At 43.7% G+C, this 20474-nt stretch overlaps 1 protein-coding gene across 4 annotated transcripts in view; it reads left to right on the plus strand.

Moving 5' to 3' along the window:
• The window catches only part of SLC23A2 (solute carrier family 23 member 2), a 121261-nt gene that overhangs the window by 63977 nt on the left and 36810 nt on the right, over positions 1–20474 (plus strand). For all 4 annotated transcript variants that reach the window (XM_028523808.2, XM_028523806.2, XM_028523809.2 and 1 more), the window contains 3 exons: positions 1886–1984; positions 10433–10549; positions 14147–14304. In XM_028523808.2, coding sequence (XP_028379609.1) covers positions 1886–1984; positions 10433–10549; positions 14147–14304 — 374 coding nt within the window. The remainder of the gene's footprint in view (positions 1–1885; positions 1985–10432; positions 10550–14146; positions 14305–20474) is intronic.

A 20474-nucleotide genomic window follows, 5' to 3' on the forward strand; every position in this document is an offset into this window, starting at 1 on the left:
CTGGCCTGATTTCTTCAACTACAAAAATAAGTGGATTAAATCTCTCTGGACCTCCTCAATCTAAGGTATTGCTTGGATCTTTAGTCTTTTTAATTTCTTCCTGTTGTAAAAATTAATTGTCCTCATTAGAGAAAATTGCCGACATATATAAAGGGAAAAAGAAGGTAAAAATGGCCCAATCACTGTTAATATTTTGGTGTACATCTTTTTTTATTACCTGTTTTAAAAAAATAATATGCAAATAACGTGGAACTGATTTTAAAAGATCCCAATGCTAAAAAGAATGGTTGGGAGTGAAAAATGAAAGGGGCCCATCCTTACTCCCTACCCCTTGAGCAACCTTCATATTGGGGTGTGACTTTTCTGGTTCCTTAACCAAGCATCTAGACAGGGAGGTTATTAAAATTTTATTTTATTTTTAGCACAGTTGAGATAATTCTGTGTATATTGTTTTGTGACTTCTTTTTACAGTATTTCTTGGAGTTCTTTCCTTGTCAGTACATCAGTTTTATTCTTTTTTTAATGGTTGAATATTATTCTCAAAATGGATATAGCAAAATTTAACAATGTCTGTCTGTTTGATGAACATTTAGATTGTTTCCAGGTATTAAGCATTTTAAGTAATGCTGCAACTGTCAACCTTGAGAATGCATGCTACTTGCATGGATATTTTTGAAAGAAAGGATTTTATGAGTATAGTTGCTGGTCCTAGAAATGCCTGTTTTAAATAAATCCCAGTGCTAAGTTACTCTGCACAAAGGCCATTCCACCAAGAACATAATCTTTCTAATACTTAGAGTAGCTTTTCTCTCATGTCCTGGTCAACACCAGGTACTCCTTTGAAAATTTTTCCCTAGTTTATTTTTTAAAAATGAAAAATTTATTTTAATTGTCATTTCCATAATTTTAAATGTGGTTGAGTAGCATTTTGTGTGTTTTGTTGGATAACCTAATTTTTTTCCTGTAGACTTGTATATCCTGCCCTGTGCCCATTTCCTTTGGATTGCTTGTATTATGGATTTGCAGGTGTTCTTTTTTTTCCCCATATAAATTTTTTTTTATTTTCTAATATTTTTTTCACCTGCAAACTGTAGCAAAACAGGTTTTTTAAGGATACATTTTACAGGTATTTAGGAAATTTTGATGCTGATTCTTTATGTGTTGCATTATATTCTCTCTTATGCGATCACTCATCTTTCACTTCTCTTTGTTATAGTTCACAATACCAAAATTTAAACGTTTTTATACTGTCTTTTTTTCTGCGTCTAAAAATGTAGTTGTGTTGTTATTCATATGTGCAATTATTTTCGGTATTATTTTTCAAGACAGGCAGCCAGGACCCAACGCCACTGTGTTGTGGCTCACCAGGGCAGGCCTGAAAGGGGTCTCTACTACATTAGGAGAACATAGTGCTCTAGGGCTGTGAATAGCGCATTTCCTCCTGCGGGGATGGCACATTAGAAGCCATTATCTTTACTTGGAAAGGGATCTTAACCAAGGCAGTTTATGATGCCTCTTACCAGCTCAGACATTGGCCCCTCAGCCAAGCCTCCCTTGCCCTGGAGGGCACTGGAGTCCCACTCCTTGTATTTCTTGGATGTTCCATTCCTGGTCTCACTGAGCTGATCCTCCTGTTTATGCAGCCTCACTCTATGGGACATGTGGTGTGTTTCTCTCTATCAAAAACACACGCATGGTCACTAATGCAGCAAGCACTTGTTGGGAGTTTCATTTAAGATCACCCAAACTTGGCTAATTTGATAGGTAAAAAATGCACAGTTTTTTATTCTTATGAGAATTACGAAAGACTGTGGGGTGGGGGGATGCTTCTATGCAGCAGAGAGATGTATCATGAAACAACTTCTAAATGGAGTTTTTTCTTCAGGTGGTGATGAATGGAGGTGCCACGTCTAGTGGTGAACAGGACAATGAAGACACGGAGCTCATGGCAATCTACACAACAGAAAACGGCATCGCAGAAAAGGTACCCACTTCCATCACCACCCCCGTTGTCCCGTCGCTGCTGTCCTGGGTTCTGTACGGGATGCATGTCCTTCATCTGGGGGTTTGTCTCTGCCTGCTTGAGTGGATGTGGGTATTCTCGTTATAATGGAAATAGAGATGATGAGGAATAGAAGTTACTAATTTTTAATTGTCTTAATCACAGTTAAGCTGAGTCCCATAGATAGGCCGATTACTACATACTTTTTAAAGCCTCAGCTAGCATGCCAGGGGGAAGTGGTTCAGAGTTTGGGTCTGGGTGCTAATGTGACTCAGACCCTGAGGGAATTAAACTCTGGGCATCAGTTGCCTCATCTCTAAAATGGAAGTAAACATATTAGCACTTGTCTTAGGGTTGTTGTGAGGATTAAATGAAATAAAATATGTAAGGTTACCAGCATTGCATCTGGTACACACTATGTGCGCAGTGACTAAGAGAATGAGAGAGACCAGTAGTAGGTGGTTTAAGTTGACTATGACAGGGCCTTTAATGAAGCTCAGATGAAAGCATTGGACATCACTCACTAAAGTGGGAGAATCTTTTGCCTCATGCCACCTCCTTAATAGGTCACATTCCTGGAGGCCAGGAGAGAGCTGCCCAAAAAAGGGAGTCCAGATGCCTGGATTTCTTTTTTCTTTGTATCTATCACTGTGCCAGACACATGTGAAAAGTTTGATACGGTGGTACCTTCAGATTGCATTGCAGCCCTAAGACTTCTCAATTTCATTTGATTTTTATTTGATAGACTTTAAAAATAAAGTTTACTTTTATGGTGAAAATTACTAATTTGATCAACTTATACAACGAGACACTGTATTCTAGAACCACTGCATTTTACTGTGGACAGTGGATACTGTGTATTCTAGTCACAGACCACTAGAAAGCTGACACATGCAAATATAGAACCCAGCTTGGGTATTAATGCAGCAAGTGGACAGTATAATCAATTATATTGGAATTTTTGAATAATCAAATTTTTATGTGTATGTGTGGTTTCTTTTTAGAATTTCTAGTCTGGGAGATGAAAATTTCATTTTTGGTTGTCTTGACCAATATTATAAATTAGACTAATTAGAATCAAGCTGAAATGTTGAAATTCCTGTGGTGTTGGATTCCAGACTGCTTCCTAGAGTGGGAGATGAGAACAGCCACAGTCAGCATGTCGTCTGCTGCCAGCAGTCTGCAGCTGAGACGCAGCCTGCAACAGGGCTGGATCTGTGTGGGGGCCACTGCCTGGCTTGCTTGGGTCTCAGCATCCAAGTGGCTCAGCCTCTTGTAACAAAGTGCTTCTGACTTTATAGATTTGTTAGGTTGCATCCAGTGCTGAAGCCCTGGGTCCTTAATCAGAGTCACCAAAATTTCCATGCTGTAGACTCTTACCATTTTGGGACTTCCTCCTCCATTATCTAGGAAATGATGGTTGTCTTTTGAAATGAATAGTGAGGAGCATTAACACTTTGGGGCATTTTTAACACCTGCAGCTGTGCCTTTTACTAATGATGTTAATCTGTTGGCAAGAAAAACCATCTAGCACATTTGTGCTGGGTAGTTATTTACCTGTATGATGAAAACTTTGTTCACTGTCTGCACACTGGTACATTCGCGTTTCCTTAAATACTAGTGAGATAGAATATCTTCCTGTTATACTGGCCCGTTGACTATTATATTATTGTGTATTTTTTTAATTGTTAAAAAATATTAATGGCCAAAAACCTCACCGTTAAATAGAAATGTTAAAGTTAAAAGCCAAAGCCCTCTGTGACTCCACTCCAAACTATAAAACCCAATAACCACTAATAATAGGTTGGTGTTCTTCCTTCTAGGCATTTCCATCATATAGATACTTCCTTTACTTTTGCCTTTTTTAAACATAGATGAGATTATATTCTAAATATCATTCTGCAACCTACTTTTTAAAGATTTTATTTATTTATTTTTAGAGAGAGGGGAAGGGAGGGAGAAAGAGAGGGAAACATTAATGTGTGGTTGTCTCTCACATGCGCCCCCAACTGGGGACCTGGCCTGCACCCCGGCATATGCCCTGAATTGAGAATCAAACTGACAACCCTTTGGGTCCTAGGCAGGCACTCAGTCCACTGAGCCACACCAGCCAAGGCTGAAGTGTTTTTTATGGTTGAATTTTTGTGAATGTTCATTCAAGCTTATTAGAAATGCAGACTCTGCCCCATCCTAGACCTGCTGAATCAGATTCTGCACTTTCATACATTTCCTGTGTGGTTCACATGTTCACTGAAGTCAGAGGAGTAACTCTGTGGTAGTTTTCAAGAGAAGAGCTGGCTCATGGGAATAAATTCCTATCCAAGAATAACTATAGCCTGTAGGCTTGAAGGTTGTAGTTGCTGCTCTCCCATTTTCTGATATTGAATGTGGCTGTGAAGAAATCAAATCAGGCCAGTCTTTGTTTTTTTCCTTATCAGTATCTTGACCTTTTGCCTGTCTTATAGATTCTTTATTTATCTTTGATATTCAGTCACTTTACTGAGATATGTTTTGATGCTGACTATTCTGGGTCAGGTTTTTCTGGCATTTTTAATATTTAGTGTCAAAGCTCCTGTCATTTGAGAAAAGTTTTGAATTATATCTTTATTTTTTGTAGCAGTCTGTTCTTTCAATTTTCCTATTCGAGGGCTCCAGTTATGCGTATTTTGGATCTCCTTTGCCTTCTTTCTCAGCTATCACTTTCTCTAATGTGTTTTTTCTATTTTTTCTTGTGCTCTTTCATTTTTCATTATAACTTTCATTTTTCTTTTTTTTCCTTTTTTAAAAAGATTTTATTTATTTTCAGGGAGAGAAGGGAGGGAGAAAGATTGCTGTGCAAGAGAAACATCAGTTGGCTGCCTCTGGCACGCCCCCCACTGGGAACCCGGCCTGCAAGCCAGGCATGTGCCCTGACTGGCGCTCTTTCAGGTCACAGGTCGATGCTCAGTCCACTGCGCCACACCAGCCAGGGCTTCTTCCGTTTACTTCTGTCCAAATTGTGTCAGCTCATATTTTATTTCCCTTTGTCTTTAAATTGCTAATTTAAGGTCTTCCTTAATAGACTTGTTTTACTGAGTTTTTAAGATATCCAAACCTTTTTTATTAACTCACGGAGTACTTGGAGGGTCTTTCTAATTTGTAAACATATCCTTTATTTCTTGGAAATTTTCTTATTTCGTTTGATTAATTCCTATATTTTTTTGTTCCATTCTGACTTTTAAAAACTTACTATTTCTTATCCATATTTGTCTTTTAGTTATTTTGGGAGATATTTTTTTACTTTCAACCCTTCTTTTGATTTTTTTCTATCTTGTTTTTAGTTTCTAAGACCTCTTTTTGCTATTTGTTTCTACTTTTATTTACTAACTAGAAGTTTTTAAAATAGCATTTCTTTTCTCCAAGGCTCAAAATATTTTTATTTCTGTGAAGATACAGGTTTCTTTTTTATTTTTAACATGTTTTCTTCACACCACATTGGCCCTATTTCCTCTCTTTCTTTGGCTCATATTTTTGGAGCTTTCCTTTGTCCCAGGCTTGTGAAGCAGTAGAAAAATATGATTGTAAGGTTGTTATATGTGAGTGAAGTTTGTGTACTTGCCGGAGTTGCCACTGAATAAACCAGGTGGAAAGCTGTTTTGTCACTGTAAGGTCTAGATGTCAGTATATTGTCTCTGGAGCCGACCACAATTCCTGTAGAAAAGAATCTTCTGGTCTCCTCCTGTGGGACCAGCCTGGTTTCTGTGACCTGGATCCTGGCATTCTGGAAGCAGATGAGGATCCCACAAATCATGTTCGCCTTTAACCCCGATTAGTATTCCTGATTCCGATGTCTTTCTGGTTTATATTCATCAAACAATACACTGTTATATCTTGAAGGGTGAGGATAGCGTTAGGCAGCAGGATGTCTGATTGGTTTGTGGAGTTAGAACCTGCCTTTTGCTGTCATTCTGTCTTGTGCCTCCAGGCGTGGAACCTTTCTGAGCTTCTTTTGGTCAGTCGTCTCACGTCTCCACACTCCCCTTCTGTGAGTGTCCAGGTTGCCTGTTCTTCCCTCTCCCTTATGGGTTACAGCTCATGCAAATGCTTTAAATATTTCAGAAGTGTGTTAATCTCATTCATTTCTCATGTTCTCTTTTGTCCTTCCAGATTTGTGTCACATTCTTTCTCTGTTTTTAGGAGTTAAAGGAAATGATGTTGGTGGCCAATTTACCATGTTTAACTAGAACTCAGAAAGATGGTTCTTTGAAAAGACTGATGAAATTGATGTTTGATGGATATGATTAAGGAAAAAATTAGAAAATGCAGATACACACTGACAATGTGAAAGGAGATATAAGAAAAATATGCAAGAGGATATTAGCCCCATGCCAAAGTTGAGGGTTCCATCCCCAGTCACGGCACATACAAGAATCAACCAGTGAATGCATAAATAAGTGGAAGAACAAATCGATGTCTCTCTTTCCCTCTCTCTAACCCCTCTTCCTTCCTTTCTCTCTAAAATCAATAAACAGAAATAAGGGAATATTAACTGTGACTTTATGATAATCAGTTTGAAAATCTATAGCAAGAGTTGACAAGCTACATCCTGCAAGCTAAATCTGACCCAACACCTGTTCTGATAAATAAAGTTTTATTGGAACACAGCTGTGCTCACTGGTTTACATATTGTCCAAGGCTCTTCTGCACTACAGTGGCAGAGTTGAGCCATTGTGACAGAGTCATTATGGTCCACAAAGCCTAAAATATTTACTATATAGCCTCTTACAGAAAGAGTTTGCTGTTTTCTGCTCTAGAAGAAATTATTTCCTAGAGAAAAAGAGGCTACAGTTGATCCCCAAAGTGCTGTACTAGATACGTAACCATATAAGAGATTGGAAAGGTTATTAATGATCTTAAGGCTCCAAACAGAGAGCTGAGTTATGAGTTCATTAATCTTTGAAGGATAGGTAATTTCCTTGGTCTTTAGATTATTTCACACTATGGAAAAAGATGGAAAAGTCTGCCAAATGACATTATTAAACTATTTATGTAGTCACCTTTTAAAGAAACCTTGCACTTGGGGGTTGTTGTTACTGCAGTTTTTAAAATGGTTTGTATTGTCAATGCAGTGAGGACTGACTGTGGTACCATAGCTTCTAATGACCAAACACACTGCTGTCTCAATGAGGGGAGCAGCGTTTGTCTGCCAGGGTTAACTGATCCCCTTGACCACACAGTTCCCCACTCAGTGTCATCTTTATACTATTTGTGGACATTTACATTAGCCCCATTCCTGTGTTGTAGAGCTACCCTCAATGTTACAGAATGGACCCACGGGGTGGGGACAAGATACTGTTACTGAATGGACCCTCCCTTCTCCTGGGGTCCCCCTGTACTAGGCTCGCCTTGCCTGTCACCAGGGAATATGGCTCTCAATGTCAGGGCTTGGTGAAAAGGAAAGGAACTATTTATTCAGAAGTTATACAGACTTAAAGTAATAATTTAATGTGTTCGTTAAAATTTCAAAGTCCCTTAAAACACCCACAGTCCTTCCTTCCCCCCTTTGCCCAGTCCAGGGTACCAGATCTCAGGAAAAGAAATAGAAGACTGTGGTCCTCGGTCCTTCCCAGTAATCCGTGCTCACCTGGCAGGTTTCTCACAGTTCCCAGCTCCATCAGCTGTGTTGCCACCATGATCTCCAGTTCTTAAATCTAAAACCACGTGGCACCTTCTGATGCTCACCAGCAAGAGTCCTTTCAGCCCTTTCCTTCCCTGCAAGGTGTCTCCTGCATTCTTCTGAACAGCTAAGAGAGAGCTCTTCATGGTTGCTACGTCTTGCTTTCCTGCTTCCTAAGCCATGTGGTAAAGGTTCCCCCAAAACCACCTGGTTCTAACTGACATATCTGCTGTACCTGGTTATAAATTCTGGTGTGAGTCTTCCTCTGCATCCTCATTTCCAGATCCTCCCACAATCGGCTATACCTGCCAGTATTCCCATATTTTTACAGCTTTTCTGGGCTGCCACTATAAGTACAGGAGCAAATCAGATCCAAGCTCTCACACAGGCACTATAACCAGAGTGAGCTGCCTCCCAGTTACCTCATGGGTCAAAGTCACTCCCAAGTTCCTGGCTCAAAGCATGGCCACAGCTATTTAACATCTATGAGACTAGCCAGAAGTTACAGATATGTTAAATAACCATTTTTGCAGTTACTTGTGAAACTTTTGATATGCAAAGTAACTCTCAATGGCTCTGCTCCCTGCATCCCATCACCCAGTTCAGACTTCTGGGGGTGGTGAGGATATCCTATATTTTTAATATTTGCTGGACACCCTGAATTCTGGACCCCATTACAGATCCCTCTTTGGTGGGGGCGGGGGCATGGCTGCACCCTATTATATCATTGCTAAGAAAACAGAGAGAGTGAGAGAATATTTGTGCACATACATGCATATACACCTCTTAATCTTAGCCTGCCAGGTCTACAAGGACAAATACAGTCTTTTCATATCTGTTCATCAAAACAGTATTTAAAACTAGTTGTTCTGGAATCATCAGAGAAATATTACTTGTAACATTACTGTAACAGATTGTACTAATATAATTGTAGTGTTGCCGTACTTTCAGATATTTCTCTGTTACTTTGTGAGCAGTAACACTTCCCACTAGGAGACTATAGATAACATGATGGTGTTACATTCTCCTTTTTATAGCAAGTCTAATATCCATAGTTGTGTCCAGTCGGCAAAATAGTCACCTGAGTTTAGGGATTCCCGAGTCAGGCTCGGTGATTTGCGAGGACTCAATTCAGAAAAGCTGTCACACTCATGGTTACAGCATATTTCAGAGGAGATTGAAACCACTGGAAAAAGGTATCTAGGGAAGGGCCAGGAGACTCTAGCACAAGTTCTCAGTTGTCCCCTTCCAGTGGAGTCATGTGGGCAGTGCCTAATTTTCCCCAAAACAATGTGTGGCAGCACTCAAGGAGTGTTGCCAACCAGGGAAGCCCACTGGAGGCCTGGTATCCAGGGTTTTACTGGGGCTCGGTCTTGTAGGTATGGCTGACCGCTGCGTGGCTGACCTTAGTGTCTAGTGCTGCCAGAGGTCAAACTGATACCATGTACTTAAGGCCTCTCCCATAGGTCACATCATTAGCACAACCTGTGTTTGGGGCAGTCTTCAGGTACACAAACACACTTTTAAGAGGCAGGGTGTGCCATGAGATCAGAGATTACCTCCCACATGCCAGGCAAGAGCCAAACCTTTCTCTGAAATGGACATGGTTTGGACATGCCAGACCTGCTGAGTTAAGTTCTTCACAGCACATCACCATGTATCAAATTCCTCACACGTGTGTACTTTCTCTACCAACAAAGTCTTAAGAGACACACTTAATCCATTTTAGCCCATTCAACAGTGTAAGTCTCCCATTACCCATTGTGTGAATGGTGGAAAAAGGTCTCTTGGAAAGGTCATATTCAAGTCACATTTGGATTAGATCAAATGTAACTTCCATCAGACATTTACCTTTAGGCTTTAGAGGGTAAGCTTGAATTGCATCACTTCTCTTGCTCTGGGATGTTTGGCCCTTAAATCCTTGTTGCCCTGTGCATGGAAAATTGAGTAATAGACATGTGGTGTCAGAATCTTTCTGTGGACTAAATCCATCTGATGAGAGGGCACAAATTAGGCTAGATATAGATATGGTCAAGGGTCAGAGTTTCATTATCTGGGAATGTTGGACTATAACCTAAAGTGTCTGGTCTTTGTGAAGATTTTGGCTCAAAAAGCATGCAACACCTAACATTAAAAAAAAAATCTTTAGTAGTGGTTGGAGGAAAAAAAAAAGAAAACTGCCCCCTAAACTATAAGTACATTTTTAGTCTTGTTCTAAGTAAAATGTGAGTCACATATCTGTATACTTTTGAAGTTTGCTCTTTCCACTCTATGTTGTATCTGGGCAGCAGTGTTTTGGTAGAAGAATGTAGAACCTAATTTTTAGGCACAAAGTTCCTTCTCCTTGCAGGGATGGGGTGGGGTAGGAGTGGCAGATTAGTATTTTCTGTTTGAAAGTGGTTAGTGTTTCATATTATTTCTTTATTCTGGCACCACCCAAGGACTGCTCATGCCAAGGTATTACTTTGTAATCTCAACCTGAGAGCATGTCCTCCATGCATTTGGTTCCCAGGCTTGGGGACAATCTCTGAGCAAGCTGGGTGCTCTTGGGGATGAGTTGAGGGCAGCAGATACTGGACCCCCAAACTCTGCAGATCTGAGTATCCTGCTAAGCCAGTGTGCTTGAGGATTGTGTCAAAGGTAGCTATGGCTTCATTTTACGGGAGAGTGGCAGCCACTTTGCCAAGTTGTTTTTCAGTGATGGACCTGTACTAAGCAGTGCTAACTTTAGTCCTTGTTTTATTAAACAACTCCTTTGTCCCTCTTGCTCACAGAGCTCTCTGGCCGAGACGTTGGATAGCACCGGCAGTCTAGATCCCCAGAGATCGGACATGATTTACACCATAGAGGATGTTCCTCCCTGGTACCTGTGCATATTTCTGGGGCTGCAGGTAAGATGATTCCTTTAGGATGTAACCACCAGCAGATGCTCAAATTCTCTGGATGTTTTTTAAATTCAATTTTGATTTTTATTTATTAATGACTTTATTATAAATTATTCTTTTAAGAATGATGAATGGAAATTGTCAACATCAGTTTTATAATAATGAAAGGAAGAAATGAACAGGCTTAGTAAGGTAACCGAGGAATGAAAGAAGGAAAATGTTCATGGAATAAGCAAAAGAAATTGTTACAGAACAAACAAGGGGGGGGCCTGTGACGATATATTATTATTGAAAGAAGGCCCCAGGTCCGTTATGTCCGCCGCCCTAGGAAAGACGTCTCTCAATGCCAGAGATTCATGAAAAGGAAAGAAAATGTTTATTTAATGCTATACTAACTTAAAGTAGTGACCTAATGTCTTTATCAAAAAATCCTAAAGTCCCTAAAAACACCCACAAACACACAGTCCTTCTTTCCTTCCCCCTTTGCCCAGTCCAGAGTACCGTATCTCAGGAAAGGAAATAGAAGTCCATGGCTCAGGCAGCCCTCTGGTTCTTCTCAGTTAGTAATCCCTCTCAACTGGGAGACCTCCCTGGATTCCCGGCACTCTCGGCTGAGTCACCGGGATCTCTGCTAAAACCAGGTGGTAGTTCCCTCTTCTAAAGCTGCGAGGGGGGGGTCCCCACTCTGCCAGGCCACGTGGTTCTCTCTCTCAGGGCTGCAGGAAGGGAGAGTCCCCACTCTGCCAAAACTGCATGGTTCTCTCCTCCAGGGCTGCGCGAGGTTCTCCGTCTCTCAGGGCTTCAGGAATCTCCACTCCGTCAAGGCTGCGTGGTTCTCCCCCAATGGCTGCCATGTCTGGGTTTAAATCCCCCGAGCCAATCTTCTTCTGCAGCCCCATTTCCGACTCCTCCTACACTTGGGCACACTTGCCCTCAATCTGCTGTCTTCTCTAGCTTTTCTGGTCGCCATCGTGGGTCTGGGCAGGTTTCACCCCATGTCACGGAGCCAATCTTCTCCCAGCTCCCACGCAGGTGCTGTAACTCAGGGGACCTGCCTCCCAGGTCCCATTTTGGGGGGAAGGTCCCTTTCCATCCCCCTGGCCTTGAGCATGGCCATAGCTATTTAGCATACCTAAATGACCAGCCAAAGGTTATAGGTATGCTAAATAACCATGCCATGGATTAGCTGCAAAGCTGCCCTGCATGTTCTTGCTCTGTGTGCCCCTTCCCTCAACTCACACCTGTGGGGGAAGGGGTGAAGACACCTTAAAATCTCTTGGACACCTTGAGTCCTGGACCCCATTTCAAATGCCTATTTGGGGTCCCCCCTCTTGGCTGCACCCTGTAACAAAATGACATGGAAGGAAGGACAGAAGATTGTAGAGCTATAGAAAGAAGGAAGAGTAGAGGGAGGAGAAAAGTAGAGGAATGGAGAAAGGAAGAACTAGTTTTCATCTCCCATTCCTGGCTTGGTTAACCAATCTATAATCATGGTCAACTGTGTCATGAAAGACAGGTAACACTGAGAAATGCTGCATTGGCCAAGACATAAATGTCTTCTTTTTAAAGGAAGACAAACTTTGCTGTAGTGGTAGTGGCTTTGTCTGCTGCAGCTTCTAGTAGGAGCAGGGCAGGGAAGCTGCCAGGGTAGGGGAGTGGGGCTGGGCTGGGGGACTGGGTGGGAAGTCACACAAGGTGACAAGCCTCTGCAGGGCTCCTGCATCTCTGGCACTTCCCCTTCGCCTCTCAACACCCTTTTCCCACTAAATGATTGAAGTGGGGCTTTAGGGGAAAGGGGACAGGACAGGAAGCTCTTTTCCAGGACCCACATTGCTGGCCTGTGTTTTTCTTGGTTATTTTAGCCTGGGCTCTGTTCTCGGGTCTGACATTCCATTCTTCCTTTTTCAAGTTTGAAGGATCACTTCAGTCCTGGGGCATTTCACATGCTGAGAAAGTCCATCTCATTGCCCAGACAAATTTATTCACTTGGAGGAGAGACTGTACCTGCCCTGACAGCTGATAGTTTGGTCCAGGTTTCCAGCACTCCCCCTCGCCTCTGCCCCACCGACCCCCTTTAGGTATCACAGTGCCCCACTGACCCCCTTTAGGTAACCTGGACTGAAAGGTGTCTGATCAAGGAGGAGTCCTGACAAAGGAGCTGGCAGATAATTTTCCTTGGGTTGAACGTTCTGAACCAGATTCAGGAAGCCTGCTTTTTGAAATGTTTATGTTATAGGTGTTTCTGGAAGAAGTCTTCTCTGGTCAAACGGGATTGGGAAACCCTGCACACATTAGGCCCTTCTTGACAGTACAGTGTTCTTAGAAAGCTTGGAGCCACTCTGAGAAGTCCTGGATGGCAGTGGTTCTGTTTCCTGCACAAAACACCTATTAGCGTTGTAAAAGTTGGGTTTTATGGGCTGCAAGCAACACATTTTGGCAAACGGGAAAAGATGGGGAACTGTTGGGAAGAAAATTAGGGTTTGCAGAACAGAAGTAGGTGCCAGACAAGCAGGCCACTGGGAGGAAAAGTAGTGAACAGTGGCTACCGGGAATGTCCTACTAGGGCCACAAGGAACGGAGTTGGGGCCCACAAGGGGGGAGTGGGATGGGCTTTTTCTGGAGCATTCCCACAACTCCTGTATGCCCTTAATCCTTCCCTGATTGTTGCCAAAAAATGCCAGCCTGTAGAAGATGATGGAAAACACCCTGCTCAATGAAAGCTTGTGTAACTTTAATCCACAGACCTGAGAGAATTTTTTTAAAAAGTTGACTGGCCCTGGCCCGGTGGCTCAGTTGGTTAGAGCATTGTCCCCATACTCCAAGGTTGAGGTCTGACCCCCATTCAGGGCACAAACAAGAGTCAACCAATGAATGCATAAATAAGTACATTCAGGTTGCACTTATTTATGCATTCATTGTATAACATAACAGGTTGATGTTTCTCTCTCTCAAAATCAATTTAAAAAAAGAATACAGATGTACAATTTTACATAAAATATTGGCAAATCAAGTTGCAGAAGAGAAAGATATAGCAAGACTAGAGTGTGTTTCAAGAATGGTTCAGCACAAGATAATTCATGTTAACAGATCAGGCGAGAAAGACCTATAATTTTAGCGTTTGATGATGAAAAGGAGCAGTGTAGGTAATGGAGTAGCCAAAGAACTTACATGTATGACCCGTGGATGTGGACTAATGGGGGGACTGCCAGAGGGAATGGGGGTACCTGGTGGAGGGGGAAAATTGGGACAACGGTAATAGCATAATCAATAAAATATATTTAAAAAAGTGGATAATCCCAGTAAAAATTGTATAAGTAAAATATCACCAGTGCTTGTATTAAGTACTTCTTTATGCTGGCCTACATTCATGTGAGTAATAAATAATACAGGTGAGTAATAAGACAAGGAAATGTAATGGAAAGGAGAAATGCTGAAAAGGAAATATGATTTGGTATATGATACAAGTGTGTACTTTAAAAAAAAAAGTTTTTTGTCATGTGGGCTATTTTTTTAAAACAATGGAGGGGGTGAGTTAGGATGAAATCAGTGCAAAAAAACGAGGAAGGTTAACTCTTTCCCCTTCTGGCTTCCTATCACCCACAGCACTATCTGACTTGCTTCAGTGGTACGATCGCGGTGCCCTTCCTGCTGGCCGATGCCATGTGTGTGGGGTATGACCAGTGGGCCACCAGCCAGCTCATTGGGACCATTTTCTTCTGTGTGGGAATCACAACTTTGCTGCAGACAACGTTTGGATGCAGGTGAGACTGGGGTACTAAGTTTGGATGCTGAAGCCCCATGTGAGGAAGGCATTGAACAACACCATTTACCTAGGGCTACTTGGTAGGATGGGTGGGCTGGGGGTGGGGCAGGGGACTGTTCTAGTGAGCCTTGACCCCACCCAACCCCCACCAAGTTTCTTTTCTTGGCGGATGGCACCATCTCCCACCCAGTTGTGCAAGCTGGAAAGTCTGACTCTTAGCTTCTTCCATCCCACCAGCCATAGGGCAGGCTCTCTCTCCAGTATCTTCTCCTGTCCACATTCCTTTAGTTCAGACCTGGACTGTCCCAGGAGGTTCCTAGTTGGTTTCCTTGCCTCCAGGGCTACTCTCCTTGCCTCATTCTGTACCTGCTCCCAGTGCTGTTTTTCCAACATCAGCGTCTTCCTTGAAGCTGCCAGACTGCAGCCCCACTCCCTGTTTAAAACCAGATTTTAAAACCACTTTTTAAGCTTCTCCCTTTCTATCTGTCCCACTGCCCTTCCAGCCATGCCTCTGAACCCTGCTGTCCCCTCCCCTGCGCTCACCCTGGGCTGAGCTCCTGCCTGAGCAGCCCTGCTGTTTCGCACTCCTGTGCTTGCGCTCCCCAGCAACCCCATAAACCCTGCTCATCCCCAGCCTGCCTTGTCCCTCCCTCTCTGTGAAGCATCTCTGACTCTTCGAGGCTGCCTTTGTTCTCTCTGAATTCCCACACATGCATCTTGTGTATGTTCTCCTAATGTGGCTCTTATTCCACGGTGTCCTTTTTTTGGTATTTGTGTCCTTTCCCACTGGATCGTGCTCCCCTCCTTGATGCCAGGGCTCTGGCTTTACATCCCAGCTCCCAGCTTAAGTGGGTGAGGAGCTGGCAGAGGGAAGAGAGCCTGTGTTTCCTGCCTCCTCCTGCAGGCTTGCTTTGTTTTCTCCTGTCCCCTCTTCCGCCCTCTTCATACTGCAGCTTATTCCTCCACCCCAGGGCTCTGCTGACAGGCCCTCCTCAGGGGAAGGACAGCTGAGTAAGCTTAGAGTTCTAGTTCTGATCAGATTGCTTCTTGAGAGGTAATCCGGAAGGGCTTTGCCCCCTGCCTGCTCAGGGAACAAAAGGGGATAGTGCAGAGGTGGCTTGGGAGTCATAGACTGTATTTCGATGATTCAGAGTCCTCAGGGACCTGGAGAGGACTGCTCGTCTGGGGAGGAGTGGAGGAGGGACAGGAGACTATGGGGCAAACCGTGAGCAGTGTTAGAGCTTCCTGGTTGGCAGCACAGGCAGCGCCCTAGGAAGGGGAATGGCGGCTCCCTTGCAGATCTGCTGATGGAAGGAAGCAGCTGTGTGGACTGAAGGCTGAGGGAAGGGCCAAGGGTGCCACTGGCCTGCTAGAGGGTGATGTGTTCCTGGCACTCCAGGGAGGACTCGATTCATTTTCTTAGCTCCAGGTAGTTAAATTTGGCTGGTAGCATCTCTCATTCTTTTGATACAGCATTTGAGTTTCTGTATTTCAAGTCTAAAGTGGACTAAAAAGCTTTTGCTGGCTGGCTTGTGAGACTTACCATGTATGTAGGGCACTGGTTCTCTGTGGAAGAGTCCTGCCCCCCCCACCAAATAGCTGACTCATCAAGGACCTTGTAGCACAAACTGTTTGTGATTTTGCGCAGTGCCTATAGTTGAGAATTGTTGGTTGATGTGCAGATTCCTTATTACACTGTGTGCAGCTGTGCCCTGGTCCCATGCCAAGGTCAACTGTAGTCAGCCACATTGCCAGTGCTGATGAAATCAGTTGTATATTTTAATGATAAATTGTAATCTCATGGACAGTCAGAATCTGCATTTCTCAGTGTAAAGCAGTAGCTTACAAAATATGGCAAATGAAGATTTCTTCTTCATACATGGGGAGTGGAACAAGCAAGCATGAGAACTTGGAAGGACCTTGGATAGATGACCTCTTCAGCTGTGTCTCTTTTTGTGAAAATGAGAGGAGTCTCCTCCTGAGGTATCTATCTTGTGGATGTCACTTTGCCATTATTTTAATGGGCCTATTGTGTTTTCGTGGATTATTATAAACTTCCTAAAGTACATTTAGAAAGTTACAGTGCACGAATAATATGAAAAGCCTTTTAGTTTTGCTAAACATTCACACAGACCCTCATCATAGGCTATGAATGGTCATTTTAACAGACATGCATGTTTACTTCCTGGTCACAACAGGATCAAATAAATAGATGAGGCCATTGGGGCAGAGGGATTGTCGGGGTGGGACAGTGCAGGAAGGAAGTGCTGATGTGGCCAAGAGTATTTGTTTTATGGGTTGGGGGGCAGTTCAGCACTTAGGCTTAGAGCAGAAGAAGAAAAAGTTTTTCCTGTTCAGCTCTCATGGTTTCTAAGATGGATTTTCAGGCTTTTCCAACTCTGGGTGGCTTATAGAATTGTGTCTGCTATTTTGCGTATTTGCTAGCCACCTGCCGATTACTTTATACTCCATTGCACTGGATGGAGCTGGTGCCTAGGACCTGAAGACCAGCCGTGCTCTGTGCTTGTGAGGAGGGGTCCCTTTATTTTGAGGAATCTGAGACAGCTGTAGGACTAGCTCAAAGGAAGAAAATGTAAGCATCCCGACCTGTGGGCAGTGGCCAGGCCATCCCCCATCCTCATTTCACATGGGCGCCCTGCTGAAGAGGGCACACTGTTCCTGGACATCTGTGTAATTCCATAAAAATAATCGAAATTGATAGGGAAACAGTGAAGGGGTCGTATGTCTCTGCAGACCTGAGCACGAACTCGCACTGCCAGCTGTGAGATGTCACCATATGACAACCACTGCTTTGGAGGTACATTTCCCACGGGCTGGGCTGAGGCCACACAAAGTGTGTCTGGTGCAGCGTGGGTCGCAGACCCTCCCTCCTTCACTGCCCAGGTCCCCTGGCACAAGAGTGGTTCCTTCCCTCTGCACACCATGGCTGTTTGAAATGGAGGTTGTGGGTCCCAGCCCCAGTTGTGTGACTCCTGTGGCTTTAGTGCTTCCCAGAGCTTCTGTCTGCAGGGTGGTGGGCGACCTGTGCCTCGCCTGCTTCTTTCCCCTTCCACTCCCTCCTTCCCCTTTCCTTCTTCCCTTCGACCTTGATCTCTTGCGCTTTGCTCTCAGCTATGCCTTCATTGAGTTTCCTTGAGTGAGGAGTGAACATTCCTGATTGTGTTTGATTTGTGATGTCAGTCCCAGCCACCCCTGGGACTTGTTCCAGGAATTAGTACAAAGTCTTGAAAATCCCAAGAGTTCAGGGCAGGGGTGTTAGCCAGCTTGCAGCACTCTCACCTCCCTGGCTGTGGTGAGGACTCAGCCACTGCTTCACCTTGGCTGCCTCTGCCTTTCCCAACAGAGCAGCTCCTAGTTTCCCCGTGCTCCCCACCCCACCCTACCAACCTTGGGTATCAGTGCAGAGCTGGGGATGAAAGAGGGCCCTCTGGCACCCTGCAGCTTGCCTGCCACGCCAACCTCCCTGGCCTTCCCCGAGGTGTGGCAGGCTCTGTGTTTGGGGGTCACCTCCAGCCTTTTGCTTCAGGTGCCTCTTGAAGGCATCACTCTGAGCTCTCCAGCAAAAGAAAAGACTGTGGATGGGGTGGCCCATCCCAGAGGAGCCTGCCCTGGCCATCACAAGCCTGTTGCAGATGCATAGAACTTCCCTTTGCTGAGTATAGATGGGGTTTTGGCCAAAAGTGTCATTGTAGCTGGTGCTGTTGTCCGCCCTGAGGAGACAGCTTTCCTGTCGTCCATCTCCTTGGGTTCCGGGGGTCTGTACAGACTGTGTGCTCACTGCGTACAGGGACGACTGCGGGATACTTCAGTGTCTCAAGTGCAGGCTTTGAACTCTACTGCTGATAAAACTTAGAGGGATCAAGGGGTGCAGTGCTTAGAGTGAGGTGGGGAGACGGATTCCCCCCACATTCTCTTTCTGTATATGTAATTTGTGTGGAGTGTATGGGCATTTTTTTGAATTGCTTGAAAGTAAAGTTGCAAGACGACAGCATGCTGGTTCACCCCTAAAAATCTTCTACCAGTAACAATTTCCTGTGTAACCATTTTCAACAGCCATTCTGCCATATTATCATCTAACATGCAGTCCTTGTTTAATTTCCTAAGATGTCCTTAAAATGTCTTTTATGGCTCATCCCTCTACCTCCCTGAACTAGGATCTGATCAAGTTCATATGGTGCATTTGTTTGTTGCATCTCTCTGATCTCAGTAAATAGTCCCTACCTTTTCCCTCCACATCACCCCCTTCTAGAGAGTCCAGTTGTCTGTCGAGTATTCTGTGTTCAGAAGTGGTCTGATCGTGTCTTCATGGTGGTATTTGATTTGTTCTACAACCCTCCCCGCTTATTGGTCCTAAGGAGATAGGGATAGGGGAATGGTGATTCAGGGTGAAAATTTTGCAAAAATTACTACATAGGTGACTTGACATACTGTCTGTCATGTTAAGTAGCAAGCTGTGGGTTTTTCCCACCAGATTAAAAAAATTACTGTTCACTTAACTCAGAATTTTAGATAGTACATGATAGAGCAAAAGTAGGTTTGCAGTTATGAGTACGAGAAACACAGTTTACTCTGGCATTATTATTTATTAATTATTGTATATTCCATATTAACAACTGTAAAACTACTTTTGCCCCACCCTGTATATTAAAGAAATGGGGACCAGTGGGAACCTGGAGGTAATGACCTTAGGGGAGTGAGGCAAAGCTCCCTCCTCCAACCTTCTGTGTGGTGGATGTCGGGGAGGCTTTGACCTTCGAGGTGGCTTTGTTGCCATTCCACCAGTTTCATGTGACTTTGGGCAAGCCACCTGGTCTTTCAAAGCCTCTTCTGGTTAATCCTGGGCACTAGTCTGCACTCGCCTGTGGGCACTCTTTATCTTAGTGGGCCTTCTGGAAGGGGAGCAGAGGAGTTATAGTGGGCTGGGGCTGGGGCATCTGGCGAAGCAGCCTGACTTTGATGAGCGTGGCGGGTGGTTGGCCACACGGCCTTTGTTTGGCCACTTCAACTCCAGCTTTCTTGGGTGATCTTTCCCTTTCTGTTGACAAACTGTTTCTCTGTTAGTATTCTGATGCATCTGGGACCAGGAGACTGACTGAGTCCTTGGAGTACATGTGGGTTAATGAATTTAGTTCTTTACAGTCTTTTTTTTTTTCCTTTGACCATCACATCTCACCCTGCACATTCATTCCCACAGCTCTGAATGGCTCCTCCTTCTCTTGGCCTGCTGCCTCTCCCCTCTTAACCTTCCTTGTCAGCCAGGTGACTGTCATGGCAAAACCTGTGCACGGAGAGGCCTAGAGGACAGAGCTTCCCACCAACTACCAGGGGAAGCTCTTTTCCTTTCTAAATTTAGTGGGGTTTTTTAACTACTTAACATAACTCACTATTTAAGGAATGTGTTGTCCTCCTCCCATTTCCATTCCTGGAAAGACCCTTAACTTTGTAGATATAATTCAAATCATATCTATCAAGATACAATCAACAAACAATGAAAGTTACCCCTTTCGCCATGTACAGTTATATGAGTTTTTACCCATGTGTTCAGCCATCTAAGCACAACCAACAGGACATTGCCACCCTCTACGGAACATCGCCACACCCCAAGGAGTTCTCTTGGGCCTCTCCGACTGATTAGATCTTTAAGTAATAAAAGTATTTTAGCCTCCCGGCCCTTGACCTGAAATCACTGATGTTGTCATATTGGAAAAGGAGTTCCAGAGTCATACCCAGCCAGCCCCCCCGGAGTTCCTGTGTGCTCCCTGGACAGAGCCTGCTGCTGTGAGCTATGGCTCGGGAGGGGACAGGTGCTAGTGAGCTGCGTCCTTCCCACCCAGGTTTCCCCAGGGGTCTCTCTAGTTGAAAATGCTGACCACAATAGGTCATATAATTTTTAGAATTTATCTGTAAAACCGGAGTAACATGAACTTAAAGATAATGGTTACAACTTTATTTTAATGGAGTTTTCTTTGAATCAACTCAAAATGAATTATAGATCGAAATGCAAGAATCATGAAAATTGTGTAAATATGAGAATGAAATGAGTGAATTTCTTTTTTAATTAGAATGAGGTTTTAAACTTAAAAAGAAAATTCTATTTATTTATTTATGTACTTATTTATTTATAGAGGGGGAAGGGAAGGAGATAGA

This window comes from Phyllostomus discolor, chromosome 9 (assembly GCF_004126475.2).
Source record: "Phyllostomus discolor isolate MPI-MPIP mPhyDis1 chromosome 9, mPhyDis1.pri.v3, whole genome shotgun sequence".
Classification (NCBI taxonomy): domain Eukaryota; kingdom Metazoa; phylum Chordata; class Mammalia; order Chiroptera; family Phyllostomidae; genus Phyllostomus; species Phyllostomus discolor.